General features: G+C 40.2%; 1 protein-coding gene across 1 annotated transcript in view; it reads right to left on the bottom strand.

Annotated features, from left to right (window-relative positions):
- Positions 1–17,373, bottom strand: part of AIG1 (androgen induced 1) — a 123,316-nt gene extending 105,943 nt beyond the window's left edge. Inside the window, exon 1 of the mRNA XM_054279570.1 lies at positions 17,078–17,373. Within this exon, the coding sequence (XP_054135545.1) occupies positions 17,078–17,218 (141 nt within the window). The 5' untranslated portion in view covers positions 17,219–17,373. The remainder of the gene's footprint in view (positions 1–17,077) is intronic.
- Positions 17,374–25,428: the final 8,055 nt, after the last annotated feature.

Here is a 25,428-nt window from a genome sequence, read left to right as displayed (position 1 = left end):
CTTCATGAAGAATATCAGACTGACTCTGGATAAAGGCCATGTCTTGAAGTTTCCATTTCCTCTATGTCTACATACAAAGTGAAGACAAGATGCAAGCACTACCAGATAATAACGATGTGTGCATGCATTGCTAAGGTATACATGGAAAAACAAGGTGCAAACTAGAGGCCTTAAAACTGGATGAAGAATGCAAAGAAATTCTAGCAGTAAAAAAGTTATACCCTCATTTGGAAAAGAGCAGAAAAATAAAACAAGCCTAATTTTCACAGTAAAATTGTTAGAAGCAGATCTGGACTATGATTAAGAGAATATAAACACCTAAAATCCTTTTGCTGCCATGATTGTTTACCACTAATTAAGCAGATAATTTTTTCACACTCCATTTGCAGCAGCATCTTCTGTTTGAAGTGTTGTGAAGACGTTGTGTTTGTCCAACACAAACACTTGTAAATTTCACTTTTTGATGGTTCTAACTTTGATCAATTCAGTGTCTTTCATGACTTCAAGAAAATTGGATTTTAGAGACTTATAAAATTTCCTGAGAACTGGCCATATGGAAACATTTGATGACCTCTAACTTGGGCTCTTTACACGGTTGTCCATGTCACAGCTGAGGTGGGAAAACTAAAACTGTGGAAAAGTTTTAGTTTTCTAGTTTTATTTATCCTCATAGCGAGGATAAATAGCAAAGTTGCTTCCTTTTGTGGCTATGGTTCTTTATAAAATGCTTGGACATACCTCATGAATGGCAAAGGTCTGAAGCACAGTTTATTCAAAGACCAACAAGAAAATGAAGAGGGAAGGAAGGATGTTTATAATAGAAGTCTGACAGCTGTAAGCTTAAAGCTCAAATCAGATTAATGACTTGGGATGTAGACTTTCAACTGATAAAAATTTGGAAGTCACTGTCATATGATTACAGATTAAAATGGCAGCCACTCTAAAGATCAGGTGTATCTGGAAACCATTCACTACATTAACTGGCATTCTGCAGACTAGATACCCCTTATCTGAGTATAAGAGCAAAGGCTCTTAGGACAGCACAGGACAAACCAAGCACTAGCACAAAGTAAAACACCTGACACTAAAACTGACTCTGATTCTAGAAGTAAGCAGGATTCATGCCTTCTTGATATGCTTTTAACAGAAACTCTAGATCTTCAGACTTTCTTTTTAGATCATTTGCTTTAAGTCAAAGAGCTTTTTGGGCCACATAGCTCAAAGAGATACTCAGGAATTCTTCAGAGAATACTGATTTCAAGCTCTGGGATGGGAACGCAAAAAATGTATACATAATAAAACATGCTTAGAAAATATTCTTGTGAGAAAAAGAAAAAACCATGAACCCTTATTCTCCCCACAGAAAAGTGTTAATTAATGAGATAACTGAAAGCTGTAAACAAAAATCTAAAGTAAACATAAAACCCAAAGGAGGTTGTGAATTAACTTGACCCTGTCCACTTCACTACATAAATGCAATGCTTTTTGCTGTGTATGGCACAACCTCCTCTCTTTTATAATCCTAAGTACATATAGTCTCTCTCATGAATCACTAAACCTTTTGGCTAGGGTTGGCATTGCCTTTTGTCCTGAAAAGAGGGGGTGCACTCCACAGCCATGAAAGCTGAATCTCCTCCCAGGCTGCCCCAGCTCAGCACCACAGGTTGCCTTTCCAAGCAGGGAGAGAAGGGCAGGCAGCCAGGAACCAAGTAGCAGGCCACCTATAGGAAGGCTTGGCTGGAAGGCCTCAGCAATCTGTCCCCAGCTGCCCCCACTTCCCCATGAGGAAGAGGGTGAGCTGCACACCACTGCCTTCAGCCAGGTCTCACCTGCAGCCACCCCTGAGCATTACTGCCAACCAGCGACTGCAGCAGCAACAAAACACGGCCCTGACACCCAAATGCCAGCCATACAGAGGCTTAACCATTTACATAACCACGGACTACGAAATACACTAATAAATAAGGGCACACGCAAAATTCAAGATCAGAAAGGCTGACAGGGCAATGCATTCCTCCCCAAAGCATGCACACAGCTGCCTCAGCCCAGATCCATTTGAAGATGGATCCTTCAGGCTGAAGGGCCTGAAATCAGGGATTGATCCATGGGGATCCAGGAAATATGGATGATATGTCTTTGCAATCTCTTTCACTGCAAATCACTGATCCTTTATGAATTTTCAAACAAGTAATGAATATCGGGAGAGAAAAATTGTCCAGCACAGTGAAGCAATAATCCACAGACATGAAACACATTCCGCATTTCTCTCCTCATTCAACTCCACAGCTACAAGAAGACAGTAGCACAGTAAACAAGCCTCCTCCTCCTCAACACACTTCAACTCATTCTTCCCACACACAGCTGCCACTATCATGCATATTTCAAAGCCTCCATCTGGGCTTGACAACTGTACCTTCCTTTCTTCCAGCCAACAGAAATACACGTCCTACTCAAATCAGCATGGATGATACTGTGCTGTTTATTTCAAAAAAGAAGCTGTTCCACAAGTAGGTCATGTGGGTGGAAGCCTCCATGCTAACCTACATGTTCGCTGTGTAGGTTAGAGCTGAGCTACCCTACATTCATTTTTCCCTCTTTCCAGCTAGAAATTGTCTTCAGGCAGCATGTGAGGACTCATGGTACTTGTCCAGGCTGCTGAATGCCTGGTTCTTCTGCATAAACACCTACTGTTCACACAGGGATTAACTTCACAGTATACACCCAGCAGGTTAAACATTTCCCAGAGATTCTTCATTTATGCCACATATGGTGCACAGTGCAGGTACACCTCCTTCTGTCCAGAAATATGTCCATGATTCCAACAGCTGTTGCAGACTGAAGATGTCCTGAACTCAGCATGCACACAGGCAAATCTTCAGTCTACAGCCCTCATCTTTTTTCTCTTAAGGTCAACTTGCCCTGCTGGAGCTATTCCTCTTGAAGTGCTGCTGCAGCAATCACCCACTCTGCACCCACAGCAGCAGCCTACGTTCTACCATTTAAATAGCTGTGTCTCTTCCTTCCTCCCCCATCAGCAGCCTGTACTCAGATCACCCTTCCTGTACCATCAAATGCACTCGCCTACATCCAGCATGTAAACATGCACCCTGCCTCTCCTGTCTCTTGCAGTGTCTGGGTAGGCATAGGCTGAAGACAGTGCCTCTTGCAACACCAAAAGCCAAAGTTACCCCAGGCTGTGGTTCTTATCTGGGACAGCAGAACAAGGCGGGGCCAAAGTGGAGTTGAGTTGCTCCTGATCCACCAAGGGGGAAGCACCGGGGTTTATTCACACCCAATGGCTATGTCCACACATTTCCCATATCTTAGTGAATAGCAGCAGCAGAGAGTCACCAGGTGAGACAGGGAAGATTGGAGGTGATGCTTAGCAGCCCAAGCCGAGCAGGTTGAATAGCCACCACCCCCACCCTGCAAAAAACCCCAAAGGCTGAACAGGGGTAATCTCTGGGCAGCCTCTGCCCCACATTACCTCCTAAACCACCTGAGATTAACATACAGATTACACAACTAAGGTAATTCCTAAAGGATTTTAATGACTATATGTCCAACCAATTTCAGTGTCTTGTCTGCTGTGATTGCATTTGGTTCAAATCACACTTCTCTGCAGAGAGATGTGAGGCTTTAGTTAGCAAACATTTCTTAAATGCTTTGAGAACTTGTAATAAAAGGTACAATGGCACTACAAAGGAATTTTAGTAAGGAGCTTGCTATCAGAAGATGTTAATTTTTTTTGGAAGGTCTCTATGTGTGTACTGCTTCTTTCTTGGAACAAGGCGAACAAAGGAGATGGTACACATGTAAGCATCCCTAAAGAGAACAGACAAGATTGATCATTTAGAATGGTCAATTAGCTGTTTATACTATTTACCTGAGCTTTCTTTTGGGAAGACCACCAAGGAGAAAAACTGCAAAGCAAACTCCAGTGGAAAGATACTTTCAACCCAGCAAACTCATTCATTTTAGGTCATATGGAAAAAGATGTGACCTAGATCTTCTGCCACTCTGCAGGCACTACCTGTCTTCCTACTTTACCAGTATTTCCAACAAACTGAGATATGGCCTTAATTTTCCTTAAGCTGATCATACAGGTTTAAAATTTTTTCTTTGATATTTATCATAGTGCTTCGGAGGTCACCCAGGCATTTTATGCAGACTGCTGGTACACTTAATCATTTCAGTGTCTTCCTGCAGTAAATCAGAAGACATTATATTAATAAAAGATGGGTCTGTTCCAGGTCTGATTCAGAATGCTGAACCTCCATCTACCTGGCTTAGAAAGAGTTCTTTAAAAAGGTCAGTTTACTCTATGGAATTCTGAGTATCAAGGATATGCCTTCTCTCACACAAGATATATACACTCAAGACCAGCATGAAGACACTGGAGTGATTCAGAATGAGGCTCAAGGCTGTCTATAGCACAGCCTAGCCAAAGAGACCTTGTCTGAAAATACACCACTGAGATACAGGCACACCATGCAAATAAGTATCTCATAAAACATGTTTACCTCCATCACTACAGTTCTTTGTCTGGCAAAGACTGTTTGGTCACATTCACCTAACACATAGAACAAGACAGGCAAAATACAAGGTCTGCAAGGGCAAGACTGGCCAGAAGAGAACTTGCACCCATATTGTTATTTTTTGGTTTTGCCTTCAAAATACTTACTAATTCTTGTAATCAGGCTGTACATAGTTAAAAAATAATAAATAAAAAATAAAAAGAAAAAGGTTAAGCAGTTGCCATTTTCTGGGCTTGGATTTATCACACTCTTCTGACTCTCACTTTCAAATTTAAGCTTGCATTGACTATTCCACACAGCACAGGTACAATTTCTATGAAATAAGGCAATATTTATGATTAAGTCACAACTTTCAGTGTTATAGTCCTCTTGTGACATCGATCTGTCCCTTGCTAGAGGGAAATTTAACACATTTTCAATTAATACCTCTGACAAAATATTTCTGAATAACAGTTTCTCACTGCACTGGCTGATTCCTTTCTAACCTCGTTTTGTCCGAGTATTTTAATGAAGACAATCAAATGTCTTGTTTTCACTTGATCAGTTCAACTGCTCTGAAACCATGATTTTGAAATACTTTTCCTAAATCTTTTTCATCACAAGAAATTGTAAGATAGATTTTTTTTCTTCCCTTCTGGAACAAATTCGTAATTTCTAAATTTACAATCACACAAGAAGGGGCATTAAAAAAAAAAAAACAACCAAAAAACAGAAAAAACCTTCCTTCAGTATTTTATGTCTTATCTTACAATGTGCTGAAAAATCACATATTTCTAAGTCACATGCATATGTGGATGCTTTGTATCTACCAGAACTGGGAGTCTGACCTCAACTCAAGTGCAAATTACGCAGAACCCATGTGAATAATACAGAGAGAATACCTTCCCATCAGCTGTAAAAATTAATACCAAAGTACCCCTGTAGATCAAGATCCTTGTTACCTTTCCATTAGCTGTTGGAAGTAATATCAAAATACGCCTGTAGATCTGGACCTTTGCGAGATGCACTGATATCCTGGGACATTGTATCACAAGGCAGTTGTGAACACTGGTTCCAGGGATGTGCCACACAGGCAGGCCCTGTGCTAGGGCTGAACTCTCTGACAGAAGTGACATTGAGACCAAAGTGCTCCCACCAGAACACAGCACCCTAACGGCAGCCCAGCCCTGTGTTCAGCACAGGAAGGCTAAGCAGGCAGGTTACAGACTCTAGGGGGGTCATATGTTGAGCATTCCTTATTCCAAACATCACTTGACATCCTGGCTGACATATCTTAAAAGATATTGACTCTAAGCCACCTAGTTCAATCAGAAGTTTATTTGTATTGACCTGGATTACAGGCAAACTGATTTTACACGTCTGTCTTTGTCTGTGTCCACTGGGCATGTGTTCAGCCTTGCTTATGGTTGGAAATGGGGGAGTGGAGCCATGGCAGGCTTATCTCTATCTGGTAACCCCTGACAAAAATGAGTATGTTTTCATGTGGGTTTGAGGAGAAAGTCATCACTGTGAAATGTATATTTCTCTCTTTCCTTACTCCTAAATTGCACCAGGTGTGTCTGCATACAGCCAAAATTCGCACCTACAAACAAGGTACGAGTACTTGTGTATGTTTACATGAAAAAAGAGAAAGAAGCTGTTTCTATTAACAGCTGAAAAGCTAAGCAGCTAAGCAATGTTCAAAAACATTTTTGTTCATTTCACTGAAAGTAGTAGATTTCAAACCTCACAATGCTTGTTAAAAGACAAGTTTTCTTATTAGGAAATATAAAATACAATTTAAATAATTTTGGCATCTCATTTAAAACAAGTACATTACAAAAAACAAAAATGGAAAATGTTGTAATAAATATTGATTGCAGATTCTGTACATAAATTTGATTTTTCATGTTAAATGTCAGTTTTTATCAAGGACCTGCTTCTGAATTGGAAATTTTATCATAAAAAAATTGAATGGCAGACTACCAAGAAATGACAAGATTTTAACACCATAATAAACATTAGGATCATGATCAGTTATGCTTAACACTTACAGGCTTTTTTTTCCTGTAACCAGGATGCTTAAAAACTTGTTCAAAAACAGAAAGCAAAGCTAAGGGTCTTATGTAACAGCATAATTTCCAAACTGGTTTATTTAAGGCCACACCACAGCAAGATCAAGTTTTTCTAATGGAAGATGGCTTATTTTCTATTGGTTTGGGTCTATACAAGGTGCTTTAAAAACACGAGAGAACGAATGACACTGAGTAGGTCTGGTATTTGGGAAGGACAGGGCGAGAACACAGAATATATGAGAATGAATGCACTGGGAGGAAAGACAGTATGTGTGAATGGTGGGGAAGGAGTGTAAGGAGTACGTGGGGTAAGAAAAGCAGCACTTGACAGGAAAACACAGGCTTCTGGAAGAGCACTGGGAGTGTAATTGGAACTGCAATGCAGAGCTGAAAGACCAAGGAGATTGCTGGGTTAGAAGATACTAGAACAAGGGAAGAGAAATCGGATAGGGGGATTCCTGTAAGAAAAAAAAGGGCACAAAATATACTGATAGCTGACAGCAACTTGTAACTGAGGAGCGTGACAGGATGATAAGGGGCACAAATGGATCAGGGCAAAGGGACAGTACTTTCACTGACAAAGCCAGCAGTGGATGAAAAGAATCATCCCTTGCACACCTTCAAGAGCATTCATATTTTGCTTTTATGTTGCAGGTTGAATTTTAAAATCAAGAAGTTCAGATCCCACTGGTCCAAATCCTCAAAGTAACAAGAGGTCCCTCCAAGCTTTTCTAAAGTGCATTGTCATAAAATACATCTCATCATTTGAACTCAGCCTTGTAATTAATAGGGAGCAAAACAGCTTTGAAGTATTTTGGTAATATTTGGTAATAATTTTAAATAGCTTCTGCCTTAAACCATGACAAAAAGAAAATAAAACTTAGCCTGAAATTATACATAACTTAAAAGAAGAGAATGCAATCTATGGAAAACCAGAGGTGTCTAGCTTCTGAAATTATACTGGCAATGAGTCAAGGAGATTTGAATGCTAATCTTCTATAATAATATATTAGAATTAGAAAGATCACTAGCTCCTTAATAAATGAAGGAATATCCCTTTCTAGCCACGGTAGGTCATGAGACAGCTAACCCAAAAGCTGTCTGCTCTCTCCTGTCCTCCACAGTTGACACTGAAAAACTTGAACAGCATCTTGAACCGCTGTAATCTTTGAGCCATTGTTCATTAATTGGTCACCTAGACTGACTTCAGTAGTAGTAGGACCTATTTACCCTGAGATGTGCACAGCATATGGAGAGGCTATGGAACAGAGTAGCTTTTATGACAGTTTGATATTTTCTAATTATGTGCAGCATAGGTAAATAACTGTTATATCAAATGTATATGAAGATGTGTATGCACACCTGAACACACCAAATCCCTTCCAGCCTCCTGAATGACTAGTTTAAAAGTACAGTGCCATGCAGTTCCACACAGAAGAGGTTTCCACTGTGACTCACGCATTCTTGGGACTCACTTCCTGGGACCTACTGGAATGCAGACAGTTGTGTCTACTGCACAGTCCTTGGAACACAGAACAAGTAAACCCAGGTTAAGAAAGTTTTCACAGCATGGAGTCTCCATTTGTTTGTAAGCCTAAGTGAACAGCAATGGGGACCTCTGCATCTGTCAGCGCATATGGCTTCTAGCTAGGGACAAGCTTTGCAAGCCCCCTGCGCTGAGCACAGCTTGCTAAGCCAGACACGATGCGCAGAGAAGTGGTGCTGTGGCACCAGTGCCCCCAGCCAGGGGGGCTGTGTGGGGAGACTGTGTGGGTGTGTAGGAGGAAGAAATGACAGTGAGGAAAAGGAAAGAAGGGAAGTCTGAGGGAGCTAACACATGCTGGTTTAGTCAAGAAATACCAGCCACCCTGCATCTCCACCCTTTGCTTTCCCTCACTTTGTCCTCATAGCCGGCAGTCAAATACCTAAATACCAGTTTGTCACAACACAGAACTGGTCGGCACAGTGCACTCTGTCACCTACGTGCCCCAGGTACAAAGTACTGTCATGTCCGATTGCTTTTCTCTTCCCTACTTCCTTTCCTTACACGGCTGAGCCTGCACAAGCCCTGGCCATAAACAACTTGTGTCCTCCCTATGGGCAAGGGCCCCACTGCCGTGCCTCAGGATCAGCCACTTGCCCCAACATCGGCTGTCTGAAATGCTTCCACCCCTTTCACAGGCATGCCCTTGTTAAGCACCTCACAGGAAAAACATCCCTTCTGTATTCTTGCATTTCACCAATTCATATAGCAGCAGTTCAAGTCAGCAGTTTCTTTTTCTTCCTTTTGCATCTGATCAAGTACATTTAGGAACATATGCCACCTGTACTTTGCATGTGGAACTCCCACTCTGAATTCTAATAATATTAGCAATAATAATAAATAACGATTTATTACTTATGTGCTGTCAGGACCAGAAGGCTTCAAGACACATTATAAAATATACACAAATATAGGGAAGAAAAAAGTAAATTTACCCTCAGGTACAGAAACCCCTTAGGTTTAAAAAAATATACAAATACAGACAGCACGGCCTGAAACCAAAAATGAGCCAATCAATCCATAACAGATTAAAATTTTATTTCTCAGCTAGGTCCCTCCCTGCACAAGCAGTCTGAAGAGTCTAGCAGCGTTTGTAGAGTTAAGATTCAGCCTCTTAAATTGTTTCAGTTGGACCAATTAATTGCAAAAATCCACTACCCCTTGTGCATTGCTTTACATGTAAGAAAGAAATTAGTGAGGGATTTTACATCCTGCTCTCCTGCACATTCTATTCTACTTTACCAGGACACCAAATATTCAGCTAGGAAAAATGCAGCAGCACTAGTTTTGTTTTAAGCTACACTGCAGAGTCCTCATGCACTTTAAAACAACTAACCTGACAGACAACTGCAGCAAAAATACCTGAACCATGTCAGCTACAAACAGATTAAAGTGGAAATTATTATACAACTTCATCTTCTGGCATATTTGTTTGGAAAACCTACTGTAAACTGGATGCTTGTATGGGCAGTGGCAAGACAGGATGTTCAGGGAATACAACTAGAGGCATTCAAATGGTACTTTGAAACTCTCAAGGGAAAAATGGGATTTAGCTACATTGCCAGAAGAAGCCTTCATACAAATGAAAATCAGGTTCTTATTTTCCCTTAGCATTTCACATAAGCTTAGCCTGTTTTCAACCAACAGAATCCCTAGAACTTGCAGCATAAAAGCAATTTTGCAGTATTAAAAAAAAAAAAAACCCAAAACTTAATGATAGTTCTAACTGGGAGAGGGGCTTGTTTTTAAGTCTTACCAACACACACTTATAAATTTTAACATAGAGTTTCTTCCTGTCTGAAAAGTCTGGAAGTTTTACTTCCAACAGATATTTTTTTTCTTCAGAGTTGGGTTAACTTTTCCATCCACTAAAGTTAAACACAGCTTTTTCAGTGGTAGCATATTTAACTATGCTGAGTTGAAAAAATCTTGCATTATACATAGTAAGAGTAATGGAACAAAGCCTGCAAAGCTTTGAAGACTAATCACAAATTCAGAGCCTTGGAAAATACAGTACAGGGAAAATGTAATTATACAAATAAATGCAGGCAAATAAGGCAAAATTTGAAAAAGCTTTCATTGGAAGGATGAAAGATTTTCATACTCACTCATTCAAAGAGTTGGTCTACAAAATAATTCAGTTGTCAATTTTGTTTCTACCTTGTATGCCATATTTATCCATATATACATACATATAGTGGAACACCAAGATGAGAAGACTAGGCCTCATATTCAAATACTTAAAAAATCCCAAAAACCTACACTGAAAGGAGTTTGATATTTTGCAGGAATGTCTTGCAAGCGATAACATCACTTTTATTTCAAATACAGAAATATCCAATGTGAACTTTCTTATACACCAATATTTATTTCACTCTTGAATTCTAGAGAAAGCATACTAACCTGACACTGGTGGTGATCGTTTTTACATTTACAGTCTGGAATTGCATTAGCAATTAGAACTCCAAATGACAAGAAATTCTCCACTCATAATGAGCTCCTCCCAACATCAGAGACTATATTAAAGTAGCACAATTGGAAAAATGTTTTCTATATATTGTATTAGGATATGCAGGCCCTCACAAAACCTATTATTACATATGGAAGGTTGCAACTTAGAAAATACTTCATCTAATAGAAGGAATCTAAGATTTTTTTTATTGGTTTGTTCAGGTAAAAACACACAGCATAATACTTCATAATGAATCTCATATATTGTGCTCAACAGACTGCAGAATTGCATATTTTTTCTTTATTACGTTCTATCGTTTTACTTAATTCAAATCTTCAAACTTATATCTGTGGAATGTGAAGGTTTTTTAATTTTATAAAGGCTTTTTCTTTACTTATAGGTCATCTTCAGATTTGTTGTACAGTGGCATATTACCACATATTCTTTCTCAGCCTAAGGACTACCTCCATGGCAATCTACCCTACAAATCCTTGTACATCCCAAGGTTCATGTAACTGCAAAGAATCGAGTGTTATTTGATTTTTATTACAAATATATTTCATTTAGAACACTAAGTTTGCAAATTTCTATATTAGTTAAGAATATTATTTGATAGGTTATATAGATCTTTACTACAGCTTAAGAAGGTCAATCTTCCAGAATCTATTTCTTGTACAAACTTACATGGCTGCCTTAACATAACACAAATATAAGGTCAAAAATACATTGATCAAATAATTTTTAAATATTTATATTCACAATGGATTAGGACAGCTCAGAACCCGAATGACTTCAGCAAAGCACACTAACATAGAACACTAAACATGTTGTCCTTGTTTAAACTAATTGTTTAAAACAATTTTGCCATATGAAGGCATATAAGATTATCTGAATTGTCCTTATCACTGTAATAAAATTTTAAAGAAATTGTCATCATTTGAAACTCTTCTGGCAAAACTCTACAGACAGTACACTGGTGTAAAACACAGCACTGCTGCATATCACTTACCTACTCCAAGTTCTAAAATAAAATTACTGACATTAGTTAAATCTATCATCATAGAAAGTGATCCCAATTTTTCCTCTCTTCCGTTCACCTGTTTTATGCTGCCAACTCTATTGCCAACACAAATAGTCAAGATAGCCATAACTTCCCTGAGAATTCTCAAATTAAATGTACATCATACTTAAGTACAACTGTAAAATAAAGGCAGACTAATGCAATGTGAAAACAGAACACTTCAATGTAGTGCTCAAATTCCACTCAATTTGTAATAGCGCTTCCAACAGCAAATGGAAAATACGGATCTATGAATAAAGAAGGGTGAACCTATTACATTTTTATTATTGCATCAACAGCACTATACATTACTCTTCCCCAGACATGTTTACAGCCCAAGAGTGAAAAAAAATAGCTCTGAAATACTTAAAAGGCTCTTCTTAAAAGGCTCTTCTACATATATTGTTACCTTTTCTCTGAAATACCTTAACTATCATTAAGAATCATCTTGTTATTCCTTAAAAAACTATCCTTTTTTATGTAAACTGATACATTCTCCGTTGACTGTATTATCTGTAACACCACAGAGGTATTTAGATATGATGGTTAATTACTACTGGGAATAATGCATAGTAATATTTTACACTTCTGGAATCTTTTCACTCAAAAGCCATAAAACACTTGCATATCAGGCTAACTTTACAGATGATGAAAAAGGAAATCATAAGGTGAAATTTATTTTACTAAGGGAAATCCTGTAAAAGAGTCATAGTTATATTCCATAGAGTGTGGAATGTGTTTTCACTTTTGTCCTCTGCTTGTGGCAAGTGTAACCCATACAGTTAGCAATGAAACTCACTCAGTTTCAAATAATACACCAATGGTACTGTTTATTATTCCTTTATTCTGAAACTATTGGCCTCTAGTATTTTCTGGTCCTTTTATTTCCTATCAGCTCCACTAAATCCAAATTGGGCACAAATCACCAAAATTTTTAGCTGCATTTTGCTAAACTGATATCTTTTTTGTTGTCCAATAACTGTATCACATGCAGCTTAATAACTAATACACTAATTTTAAAAATTATAAGTCTAATAACTCGAATTTCTAGTCCTGTTGATAACAAGGTCCTCTGAAAGTTTTTAGAGACAAGGCTATAAGTTCTGATCACTTATTTGAACTTAATCAAACTAAATCTAAAGGTGTTTTCTGAAAAAAACCTCCAGCATTTACTGGCAAAAAAATGTGTGCTGGGAACAGAGTACATACCTATTTTTTGTAGAACTCAATCTGCCAGGCAACATATAAAAAGTTCACACAGACATCCTGCTATTTCTTTCAAGAGAATAATAAATGTATAACTCAGGCAGATTTATATATGAGCAAAATCTGTTCCTCTCTAGCTTTGGCTGCGCTGAATCAAGTCATAGGAATACCCAGGTTAACATTCTGATATTCAAAATGGGACTATTAATTTTATGATGTTAATCATAAAACATAACACTTGAGACTGCTTCCAAAAATCTGGCCTTGCTTTCTGTCTCTAACTACCCTGTGCTGCCTATCAGGGAGACCTTAAGATTATAAAATACAAAACCAAAAAAACGTAAGTTTATTAATATATGTGCACTTGTATCTTGGTTTACTCTACTTTCTTTGAGGAATAAGGTTTTCAGAAAAACTGCACAATTAAAACTAGAAGCTATTTAGACTAGCACATCCCTTACTAAGGAGGTACATACTTACAACTCTAAGTTACTTTTCTGCTAATTATTACACACACCCTATCACATAAAGTAGATTTGGTCTTCTTTCGGCACCCACAGGCTCTCCACTTTATTCCAGAAGACAAATTCTATTTAATTTTGCCTCCTCTCCCAACAAAAGTAAGAGATCCAAGAGAAATTGAAGAATAAATTGCAATAGCAACTTTTAAACGAGTGGGTGCAATGGATTCCTCAACAAATGTGTATTTATAAAGGCAAGTGTGTGATTGCAGTGTATGCAGGATGACCAAGCACTATTATCTTTAATCCAGGTACTTCAAGTACCTACTGAACTGCATAAGGAGAATTTCGGAGGGATTTATATAAGATGACAAACTTGTTGCAAAGAATCATATTTGCTGGCATCATTTCCTGCCTAACTTAAATTTCAGCTATGAGGCTCAACAATGTGTTTATGGGGTGCAGCACAGGACAGTGCTGTCCTGCAGCATTCTACTATTAAAGGACAAAATCGTGAATCTGAGTTAAACAAAGGCAGCTATACAAGAAATTTTAGGCCCATTTCTTTAAATATCCCATCTGAATCCAATTCTTTCCTATTTTCACAGGAACTAACCTCAGGGCTTTGTTTGTGTTTTGAATTTAAACGAAAGCAACACGTAGTTTTGAACTAGCCTGAATATTCAGTTTCATAATTCCATCTGCTGGGTCCACCAACTGATTTTGGCAGCAACTCTTTACCTCTTCACACCTTGGTTTTGCACTCTGTACATGACAAAGAAGACACTGCTGTCTTTTCTGGGTGGGCTTTGGAATACACAGGTACTAGGCAGGTATCTTTACCACCTTTGCAAAAAGCAGGGCAAATATCTACCACCTCTATATACGAAGAAGAAAGGCTGAAGAAGAGATATTACTCTTAGTAGCAGCAGTCAGGAGCATCTTGAATGTAATGTCAAAACATATTGCCTGTGCATTGCTTCGTAAACCAGAAAAATATTCCACTGTCACTGGTGTTTTAGGGAATGCTGCCACCAGATTTGCAACTGCAAAAAAAAATAGTAAGTCATAAGAATGACAGCAGTTAAAATTCATTGGTTGCACTTATTTTCTTTCCTAATTTAAAGACAGAAGAGATTAGGGATGAACACTGGTATCCAAAACACTAAACACTACTTAGATATGAACATTCAAAATACTTTGGATCGACATGGACATCACATTTGTATTTAAAAACTTCCTCTTAATGCTCAAGTCCTGTGAACAGTGTGAGGGTTCAAAGTTTACTGTTCAAACCACTGCATACACTTATGTTTTACTGCTCCACGTTTCAGAGTCCAAACTACTAGATTTTCATAATTCAGTTCAAAAGTATAATACCTGCTGATAACTGTAAATAATTCATCACAGCCCCTCTACAAAACTGGCTACTTAAGACTCCAAGAGATTTATGGATGCTGAGACTGGAACGAACATCCCTTTGCAAATGGACAGATGGAAAAAAATCCAAATTACTTTACAGATTAAAGCAATAAACTGACTTTTCTCAAAAACTGGTAGCAGTTTTTGGAAGCAGAAAGAACTTCTACGTGCTTCTGTGATGTCAAAGATGAAATCTCTGTTTGTGGAGGTACAATCTGTAGCAAGAACACACGTCTGCCAAGACTCTGGCATTGATGATATTTTGTCTAGACAGCCTTTGAATGTGACTGACACAGGAACAGTGCACATGGCTGAGCAAACTGAAACTTATGGAAGAGCTTTTCAAGACTTAGTCAAGATACAGGATTTTGGAAATATGCCTAACATCTTCTAACCATGCCTCCTGGTACCCTCCTCAGGAATCTAACTGGTTTTGTTTTGTCAAATCTCCTAGCTGTCCCAGCGAACAGAAAGGTACAATTGCTCACATAAGATACTGGCAGGGCCATTTGGACATAAAGACATATCATTGGCAAGTGAAGAGCTCTGCATGCTGGCTAGTCCCTGAGAAAGGCATTCAAGTCACTGAATTGTGTGTTATTTTGAAGGACAGAACACTGTAAGAAATAGCTAAATCTTTCCTCAACTACTGGGCTTGACTATGGGAAACACATGACAACTATTAGCTAAAGGACAGAAATAACTAGCTGCAGTTGATAACTATTCTAGCTATTTTAGAAAGCACTACATATTTACCATGACCTTTTGAGCCCTGACAGAAGTAGACTGGACCATGTACATACTTTGATGGAAAAGCCCATGTGAACTTGCCATTGACAAGGCTATAATTTTTGAGAAATGATGACTATCATTTACAGTTAAATTTTCACTGTATGACAGCCCCAGTTGACTTAGTCCTCAAGCAACTGTCAGGGCTAGGAGAAAAGAGAAAAAGGTGAAGGAGACTCAAAGAGATTATCAGCTTTTAGCTTTGGCTCATTCACTTCCAGTTCAACTGTCACTGAAGTCAACAGCTACCCCCCTAACTTACTGGGATTTTAACTTCTGTTAACCAATATTACAGACAGTACTGTTCAGCAACCCAAAAGGTAAAAAAACATAGATTCTAGTTTGTTCTCCAGATAAACATCAAGCCTTAAGACACTAATTTAGAGTTACTGCTGTGGAACCTCAGAGCTCCAGCAAATTTTTGCACCTGCAAAAAAAAATTATCCTGGCTAAGTGAAAACTATAGCAGATTCTTCTTCTCTGCAAATAAAATACAGACCTCAGTGAACCTTAACCTAATCCTGATACAGAAATTTGCCTGCTTGACCTGCTTGGCCATGAGCGTTTGAGTCTTTGGTCTCCAAGCCCACAAACTCAACCTATAGAGTCAGTAACATGTGTGCAGGCAATCGCAGCAGTACTTGTGAATGTACAATGAAGTTCTGACAGAGGTGTTATCACTGGGAGGCACTGAAATACTTGCATTTGGGAACTTTTCAGTGAGTTGGAACCGCAAAATTTCTCACCTAGTTACACCGTGGATACAAAAAAAAAGAAGTATTTTGATCTAGGTACTAGGTGTAAGTTGGCTATCATATTTCTGAACCAGAAACGAAGTTTCTCCTCCCATCTCCTCTCTTCCTCCCACCTGCACTAAGGGAACACTTGTTATGGGGGCGGCACGCCTAGGAAGCTCAGATTAAAAATAGCCCTGACTAGCACCTGGTGTTCTCCTGCAGGCCAGCATGCTGGTGACTCCAGCAGATCTGGACCCTTATGAAGAAATATGATGAAATGACATGTCTTTTATTTCATACACTCGTTTATGGATTTGCAGCCAAAACTAACTGGATCTAGCAAGCTGGAGTTGCCTGGCTCTTTTTGCATCACTGACACACTTGCACCTGTCACGGATGGATTCCTCAGAAGGGCCAAAAGGAGCAAGACATATATTTTATTTTGACAGCACACGGGAGCCAGATGCTGGGCCAGCAGGTTCTGGTGTTCACTGTCGGCCATTAGAAAGGCGAAACACATCAGCAGCAGTGGTTCGGGTGGCAGGCCGTCAGGCGCACCTTCCCCGCGGCCGCTTACAGGCGGCAGCCGCTCGGCTTTGTCCGTGCCCGTCTCCGTTCAAACCACCCGGCTCCGCGGAGTCCGGCTGGCCCCTCTCACGGCCGGCCCTGCAGCCCCAACATGTCGCCGCCCCGCTTTAAGGTCGCCGCATGGCGAAGCCGTCGAGCGCCGGGGCCGCGATGCACCCGGGCCGCGGCCGCTCCACGGGCAGCCCGAGGGAGGGGGCAGGGCCACGGCCGCCGCCGGGGGCACTTACCAGGTCTATGAAGGTCAGAAATTTCCAGCTGCCTCCATAGGTCTGATGCGCGGGCATGTCAATGGCCTTGTAATTGCACAGGATGGAGCAATAGGACAGGAGGATGGCGGCGTGCAGCACCTGGCAGGGCACCAGCGCCATGTTTGCGGCGCGGGGTGCGCCTCCGTGTGCCTGTGTCTGTGTCCCAGTGCCCCGCGTGTGAGTGTCCGTGTGTCCCGGTGTGTGTGTGTGTATCCCTGGGTGTGTGTGCGCGCCGTGCGGGCGGGACTCCGAGCGCCCCCGCGGCCCCGGCCGGGGCGGAGCGCAGGGCCCGCGCGGTGCGGCGGCGGCGGCTGCGGCGGCAGCGCGGGGCAGGGGGGCCGCAGGGCCGGGCGGCGGCGGCGGCCGGGCGGGCTCGGCGCGCTCCCGAGCCTCAGCTCCGCGTCCGGGCCGGGCCGGGCCGGAGGAGGCCGGGCCGTTCCCGAGGGAGGGGAGGGACGCCGGTGTGTGCACGAGTTAAGCGCAGAACCCGGCTGCCCGCCGGTTTTCAAGCGGGAGCTACAATGACTCAACAGTTACGGGTCATGCCTGCCTGGCTCGGAGCAGCGCTCCGGCTCGTGTATGACCCCCCGCCGCGGCCCGCGCTGCCAATGGGCGGGAGCGCGGCCGGGGACGCCCGGGAGAGGCCGCGGAGGGGGTGCGGCTCTGGCTGAGCGCCCTGCCTGCCGCGCCAGGGCTGCCCTTCTGTGTCCGTACCCTTCTTGTGTCCGTACCCTTCGTGTGTCCGTACCCTTCGTGTGTCCCCACAGCGGCCCCGCCGCGCAATGCATTTGTTTGGCCCTCGTTCCTGAGGAACCTTCAGGTTTCTGCTCATCCACAGACTTTTGCTAGGAGTGGGCTCTCCAGTGCCTACAAGCCTGGGAGATGGGAGCCTCCTGGTCCCTGGGTTGAAATGAAGTACCAGCATTGTAAGGCATGATGCCCTGGGACATCATACCAATGTTGAGCATGTCTTACAAGGAAAGGCTCGGGGAGCTGGGCCTGTTCAGCCTCGAGAAGTGATGTCTGAGAGGGAACCTCATCAATGTCTGGGAGTATCTTAAGGGAGTGTGTCAAGGGGATGTATTCAGGCTCTGCTCAGTGGTGCCCAGCAGTAAGAAAAGAGGCAACAGACAGAAACTGACGCACAGGAAGTTCCACCTGAATATGAGGAAGGATTTCTTTACTGTGTGAGTGACTGTGCACTGGAACACATTGCCCAGAGATGCTGTGGAGTCTCCCTGACTGGAGATGTTTGAGAACCATCTGAACACAATGCTTTGTGCCGTGTGCTCTAGGATGATCCTGCTTGAGCAGGGTGATCCACTGTGGTCCCTTCTAACCTGACGCATTCTGTGATTCTGTCCTGTCAGCAGAGGTTTGATCACCACAGGGATCCTTGATACTAGGAGAAATCAAGGGGGGGGCTCATGTTTTGGACTCCTACACCTTAATAAAGAAAGCTCTTAAGATGCTTGATTGCAGAGTAAGTATTAAATTGCTTCACTATCTGGAAAAGTTATTTTAAAGGGGAAAAAACCCATGAGCAGTGATGTCTGGGCTTGGATAGACAAATCACTTCTATAAAGTACCATCTCCATACATCTGTCTTATGAAATAAATATTTGAACAATAAGGTGCTTTATCATAGTTAAGCTGCGGGCAGGTAAAAAGAATCAGTGATTGTGCAATGCATTCCCTGTTTCTATTCCACTAAGTCAAAGCCCTTTCATCTGATACCAACTGTGCTCAAGTTCTGCAAAAATGAAGGGTTTTTAGGAGAACACATGCTAGCAGCTATCCTCAATGAATTTAGCACTGTTCAAGGTCTCTGCTTATGCAGAGGAGTTGTATGTCATATGTATGAATGTATAAAGAATCCTCTAGGAGCACAAAGCATGAACGTAGCACCAGATGCTTTAGATAATCTTATCCATCAGTTCACAGACCCAGCAAGCACATTGGGCAATCATACCCTTGTTTGTGGCATGTGTTTTAGTCTTGCAGGCTGAAAGTCTTGCAGTCTCCCTGAAGCCTCAAGGTGCAGTGTAAGAGTCACCTGAGTGTAATGTAGTGGTCTGGAGTATACAACAGGAGACCAGACTAGTGACAATTTCAGTGTGACCCAACAGAAGGGAGTCTGTGAAGCAGCATAGTTGCTGGTGGGGACCTGATGTCTGTTCTGTATGCATGCAGGAGGTTTCACTTCTCTGGACCTGTGAATATTCATTAGTGGCTCAGGTGCAGTAAGTGAAATCCTGGAGCACGCCTTCTGTTTTGGTTTTATTCAAAAGCAGTCCAGCTTGCTTTCTGAAACTGTGTCAAGTTGCAAAAGCTCTCAAAGGAAAGTTACTCTGTGCAGAACTCTACAGTGTTGTGATCAGCCTCTTGACAGCAAGAGTTTGGGGCTGTATGAGCCTTAGGCAGCCTATCCCCTAGTGTTCTTCTCCACCACCTCCTACAATGTACAGGAACTCACTCCTTTGGTCATCTCTGTCAATAATAAGGCACTAACACTCACTGAACATTACATGATTTAGTTGTGTTTGGGTTAAACAGTCTCCAAGATTACAGCACCCTCAAAACTTTTTTAAAACTGAAAAACCACCCAGGCATTTTGGAGCCCCGTTTGAACATTCTTCAGTTTTACTCCCCACTCTTCAATAGACATTTCAGCAAGACTCACCGAAAATCTTAGCCTCATTAGAAAAACTTTCACTAAACCTTGTAAGTCAAGGTGAAAGTCTAAATGAAGCAGAATGTTGTACATTATAACACTCTTGTTCCCCATTTTTTTTTTTCTTTAAGTGAAGAAAATCTCAAGGCAGGCTAACTATCATGCCAGGCTCAGCCAAAAACTCTTCTTATTAGTCTTTAGTCAAAAACTCTTCTTTATTATGCATTTTTAGTTTCTACCTTTGAAAGGAAGCATAAGTGGGTGGGTTCTTTGAGCCTGTGTCCTTTCTAGAGGAGTATCTGTTGACTCTCTGTACAGTATTCTTATAAGGACTAGATTAGACTGGAGGCTGCCATTAGTCTGTATGTGCTGCTGTGGATTTCATACTCTTTTTATTGAGAGACAAGCAGAAAAGTCTTTTGTGACTGTTGTTGAAGTTAGTCTGCAAAGGATTTTATTTTCCTTTGGATTTGGTCTTAAATATTTCCCAGCAAAGTAAAATTTAGAAGTTTACTGCTTTGAACTTTACATTGCTGTATGAACGAAACTTTTTTGTACTTTGGTAAAATGTTTACATTTCAGGTTTTGGATTAAATGCTTAATCATTGTTAGGTAGATTTTAACCATATAAAGTCAGATATCCAGGGCTACCCTGTCATTTTTCAGATTCCAATGATTAAATACTTGTTTGTATGTAAATTGTGAAAAGACTCAATTTTCATAACCCACATACTGTAAATTTACTTGAAAGTGGGATTTTGACACAGGTCATAGTTGTCATTCAGTTGAGATGAGAGATGGCATTAGAAAGGAGAAAGAGTTCAAAGCTCTGGTGTGTCTGGGATGGGAGATGTTAGTAAGGGCTGTCTACTACAGGGGAGGAAGCAAGATGCCTAAAAATCTGTCAGAGAACTGAGTGGGAAAAAAAAGGCTGGGGGCAGGGGATTCCCATCCAGTTATATAAAATGAGTAGCATGGTGTTCTTTCTACTTGGCACCTTGACAGAATAAAGCATAACATCTTGGAGTCCAAGTTTTGATCTTTTCTGGGCAGGCTAGCAAATAAGAATGTTGAAGGAATATTTGGTGGATTTTTATTTTCTTTTTTTTTTTTTTTGGAGGGAGGGGTTTGTTTTGTTCTGATTTTTGTTTTACTTGAATTTTTTTTTTGTCTTTGGGTTTTGTTTGTTTTCCATTTTTTTAAACAAATGACATTTGAATTTCTGAACAGCATTTTTTTTTATTTTGTGAATATCAAAAAATATTGGTGAATTATCTGTGTGAGAGATTTTGAGACCCACAATAGGCCTTTCTTTAATTGCTTTAAATCCAGATTAGTCATCTACACGGAATTATGCCACAAGCACTTCCCTCCACAGCAATAATAATAATAATAATAATAATAATAATAATAATAATAGGAAGTTGGTAATACTGCCTGAACACAATGTGGTCATGATGATGCCCCTGATACTGCAATTTCTAATATCTGAGGCATAGAGTACAAACTGTGCCAAGGGAAGTAGGTAAGTACTTGGATGTGTGGCAGTGTGACTCTCACATAAGGAGACATGCAAAAAATTAAATTTCTTGTGAGGAACATAAGTGAAATTACTGGAACAATGCAAGTTAAAAATCAACAGGAAGTTGTTGAAAAACCTTCTCAGTGTCTAAGAGAAGAGTTTTTAGAAATGTTCTCACTTAATGTGTATGTGTTTAATATGTAGCTCTTCAGTTGAATAAAGTACCACTTGGAAATGGCCTCTAGTATCAGGGGAGTATTCAACTCAAAATGTTTGGTAAAGACAGATGCTGTAACTAGGCCTGTTATTAAAAATACTAGTAAAGTTTAGGCAATTTGTTATTTCTTCATTTACTTTGAATAAGTATGTATTTCCTATATAATAAGATTGAAGGATGGAGGAAAAAAGGTAATAAAATTATAAAACTGCATTCATACCTGGTATAAAGAGCAAAATGTCTAGATTTATGGAACTACTTCATTTTCCAATGACTGCTTATTGCCAATTTACCTTCACATTTAGGTTTAAGAATTACAGTGAAGTTACTAATTTGGCATATTTTGTACTGCATATTGTACTGTATATCTATCTATATGTATTTAAAAATGAGGAAAAAAGCTGGAGCAGAGATGACCAGGAGATTAGTGGAACAAAGTTTGGGGAAGATGGAAATTGAGTTATCCTCTCTGTAAGTTAAACTTGGCTTTATCCTAAAAAAGCATGAACTTTCTTGCATAAAGATGAAATGAGTGAAAAAACGCACTATGTTCATCTTCCCTCTTAAATTATAATGCCCCAAAGGGATGATGTTTATAAAGAAAAAGCCTTATTGTACAGATCGGGAGTTTTGAATGTGTAAGTGATGCAGAGACTCTGTAAGCAGATTAGCTTCTCTTCACATTTGGATCAGATAGTTTGTGTGTAACAAAGCTGTTTCTTGGTCAGGATTTAATATCTCAGTTTCATATACTTTCTGTTGAGTACATCAGACAGTGTTAGGGCAGAAAGGGAAGGCAGGTACCAGGCCCTGAGGCACAGAAGTGTGCTGCTGACTGGGAGTATTCCACCTGCCCACAGATCATATGGCCCTCTGTAAACCAGAGCAAATATTCCTCTGCTTGAGCTGCAGTCTCACAGAAGGATGTGGCTTTTGGGAAACGGCTTAGGAACATGCACAGTGCACAGTTATAAATTATCTGCTGTCATGGTTTAAGAGCTTATCCCTTACACTGCATCTAGCTATTGTCAAGTTCTTGGAATGAGCTGGATATTAGCACCATGCTCTAACCAGCTGAGCTGATCTTGGAGTCAAAAGATTCACAGAATATTCTGAGTTGGAGGGGACCCACAAGGATCATCAAGTCCAGCTCTTAAGTAAATGGCCCATACAGGGGTTGAACCCACAACCTTGGTGTTAATTAACTTTGGTGGATATGCATTGTTGTTTAGGAATATCAGTGAACAGTAAAAAAGCAGAACTGTTTGCCATGGGGAAATATGAGTCAGCTTCTTATTCATTAAAAATGTACAAATGAAGACACACCAATTTTCCACAAATAATTGTAAAGCCAGAAAAATTAACCCTGTGTGGAACTGCACACTAAGGACCTGCCTTCTCTTCTTATGGTAGAAGACAATCCTGGCAAAAGAATTTTTACTGTTGAAACACATGAAATCCCATCTGAATGTAAGAAAATGCTCTTTACTCTCAGATTGGTTGCACATGGGAACAGGTTGTGTGGGAAGACTGTGGACTCTCTACATCTGTGGCAGTATTCAAAACCCATCCAGGTATAGTCCTGGGTAAACTGCTGTACTTGACCCCACCTGAGCAGGGGGATTCAACAATATGTTCCCTTCCAACCTCAACAGGTTGATGTGATGTGTTGGTGTATATGCAGATACATTTGCATTTATACTTAGTGACTAATGCATGGCTCACCGAGTCTGCCTGAACTTTCTAGATTAAAAGTTGTTAATTTGTAATTTTAACAACTAATCTAAATTGCTAACTTTAATTATTAATTTAAATTCTTAGATTTAACAATTAACAATAGATTAAATTGTTGATTGTTAAAATAATTTCTCTGATGGCTTAAATCCCCTAAGTTCATCGCCATACTACCTCCTCTGAGCACCTCCTCAAAGGAGTTAGTAGGATAAGAAGGAATGGGAGTGGTGCTCCACACCGCTTTTATAGCAGTGCTTGCATAAAAAAAGTTATATAATTGAGTTGTGCTGGAGACTTCACAAGTGTATTTTATTAATTGAATTCCAACAAATATCTACCCTGAAATTGCCCATCAGAAGTTGTAGACTTATTTGTTTACACTGTGTCTGTACCCCAAATTCTTGTTCATAATTCTGGACTAGTAAAACTTTATGTCTTTGTTTTGACTGAAAGTTCATTTCGGCAAGAGCTATTTCTTAATTTATTTTGAAATTATAAATATGGAACTGTATTTCACTCAGTTACATCCTGGACCTATGAGGAAACATTAAATACTAAAAAATACAGAATTTTCTTAAACAAACAGTGTTATTTTTTCTGTGATAACCAACTCATAGGCAGTACTGGGAAATAGAGTAAATATAAAATATCTTGTATTATGAATGACAAAATTGTCTGGTTCAGCTGCAGTAAGATTTAGCTGATCAAGGGAGAGCAGTAATACACATCTAACACAACAGCCAGGACAGAGAGAGCATGTTTCATTCAGTAGCAGAGAGACAGCAGTGTCTAGCAAGGACAGGAGTGACTGAATACCCATCTCAAAGATTTGGCATGGCCAGTTTTTTCAACTAGTTCTGCTTTGATGCTTTTGCAGAAGCTTGTATTGTGTTTGGGCTGCCAAGCAAACCTGTAGGTGCCTCCCATCATCTGCTAGCCCCCGTGCAGGGAATGCTGATCCTTGCCAATTCCTCCTCTCTTGGTAGGAATGACTCTCAGCAGAATGCCACACTTCTGGCTTTTTGCTGTCTGCCAGACAATACAGCAGCAACCAAGCTCTTTCTGTCACCAGCTGGAAGCTCTTTTTCTATCTAATTTTTTATTCTAGTGCTCATCCTCAAAATGTCTTTCACACAACTTGTGGAAACTCTGTCATTTTTCAGTGTGTGTCCTTCCCATTGATACAATCTGCTGCTGAAGGCTCACATTTCTCTGGGCTAACAATGGCAGGGGGTCTCCATCTCACTGAGATGATATTGCACCACAGATGGTTCCGTAGGATGGTTTTCCTGGATACTGATGCTTTTTTTGTTTTGTTTTGTTTTATTTTTCTTGTCTGTGTATCAAAAATTATTCAGATTCTGGAAAAGAAGAACATGATCAAGAACTCTTTGAGTAAGGTATCTTCATGCCTCTGGAGCATCCTTTTTTTCCCTGCCTTTTTAGTTCAGTCCATGGCAATGCTGATGGATTAAACTCCTTCCCCATTCACCGATTTACACTCTTCCAGCCTTCTTTCAAATCTTGCTCTTAGATGCACGAAGCCAGTGTGGAAATGGTAGACAGAAAACTATTCCTGTAATTTCCTCACTTATTAATCTGCCATGTGTCTGCACCTCCATAACTAAAAGCCTCTCTTAAAATGAGCTTAAAAAAAAATCCACAATAGAAACCTCAAAATGGAAGGAAAAAGGGAAGGAAACACACATATTGATGTGACACAAAAAGTAAATTGCAAACTGGCTTAAGGGAACAACCATGAATAACTTTCTCCACTGTTTGTTCAGCTTTGTATGTTTTTATAGTCTGATGGTCATTTGAGATTAATTGCAGAGGATGGAAAGATAATGTGTGTTAAAGGAGAAAATAAAGGGAGAAGCAGGAGGTTGAGACCAACCTGCATAAAGAAGCCAGTAATTGCATATTTGAGCTCTTAGGTAAATCACCACAAATGCAAATGGGAATAAATGAACACACTGAAATTACTTCAGACTTTCTTACAAATACCTTTTTTCATGTTATGATTATTGCTACTCACTTGCTAAAACGAAAATAAAAATTAGAACAGTTTAAAACTATTCCAGCAAAATCATGGGAATTTCTCTATAAGTGAATGAGATAATCATAATCCTTGTTTTCCTGGATGACAACAGTGTTGCACAATATTCATAACCACTGCAGAG

The sequence above is a fragment of the Melozone crissalis genome, unplaced genomic scaffold (assembly GCF_028551555.1).
Source record: "Melozone crissalis strain CALT ecotype California unplaced genomic scaffold, PUWL_Pcris_2 ptg000027l_1, whole genome shotgun sequence".
In the NCBI taxonomy this organism is placed as follows: domain Eukaryota; kingdom Metazoa; phylum Chordata; class Aves; order Passeriformes; family Passerellidae; genus Melozone; species Melozone crissalis.
The sequence above is the reverse complement of the archived record's forward strand: the minus strand, read 5'-3'. Positions and strand labels throughout refer to the sequence as shown.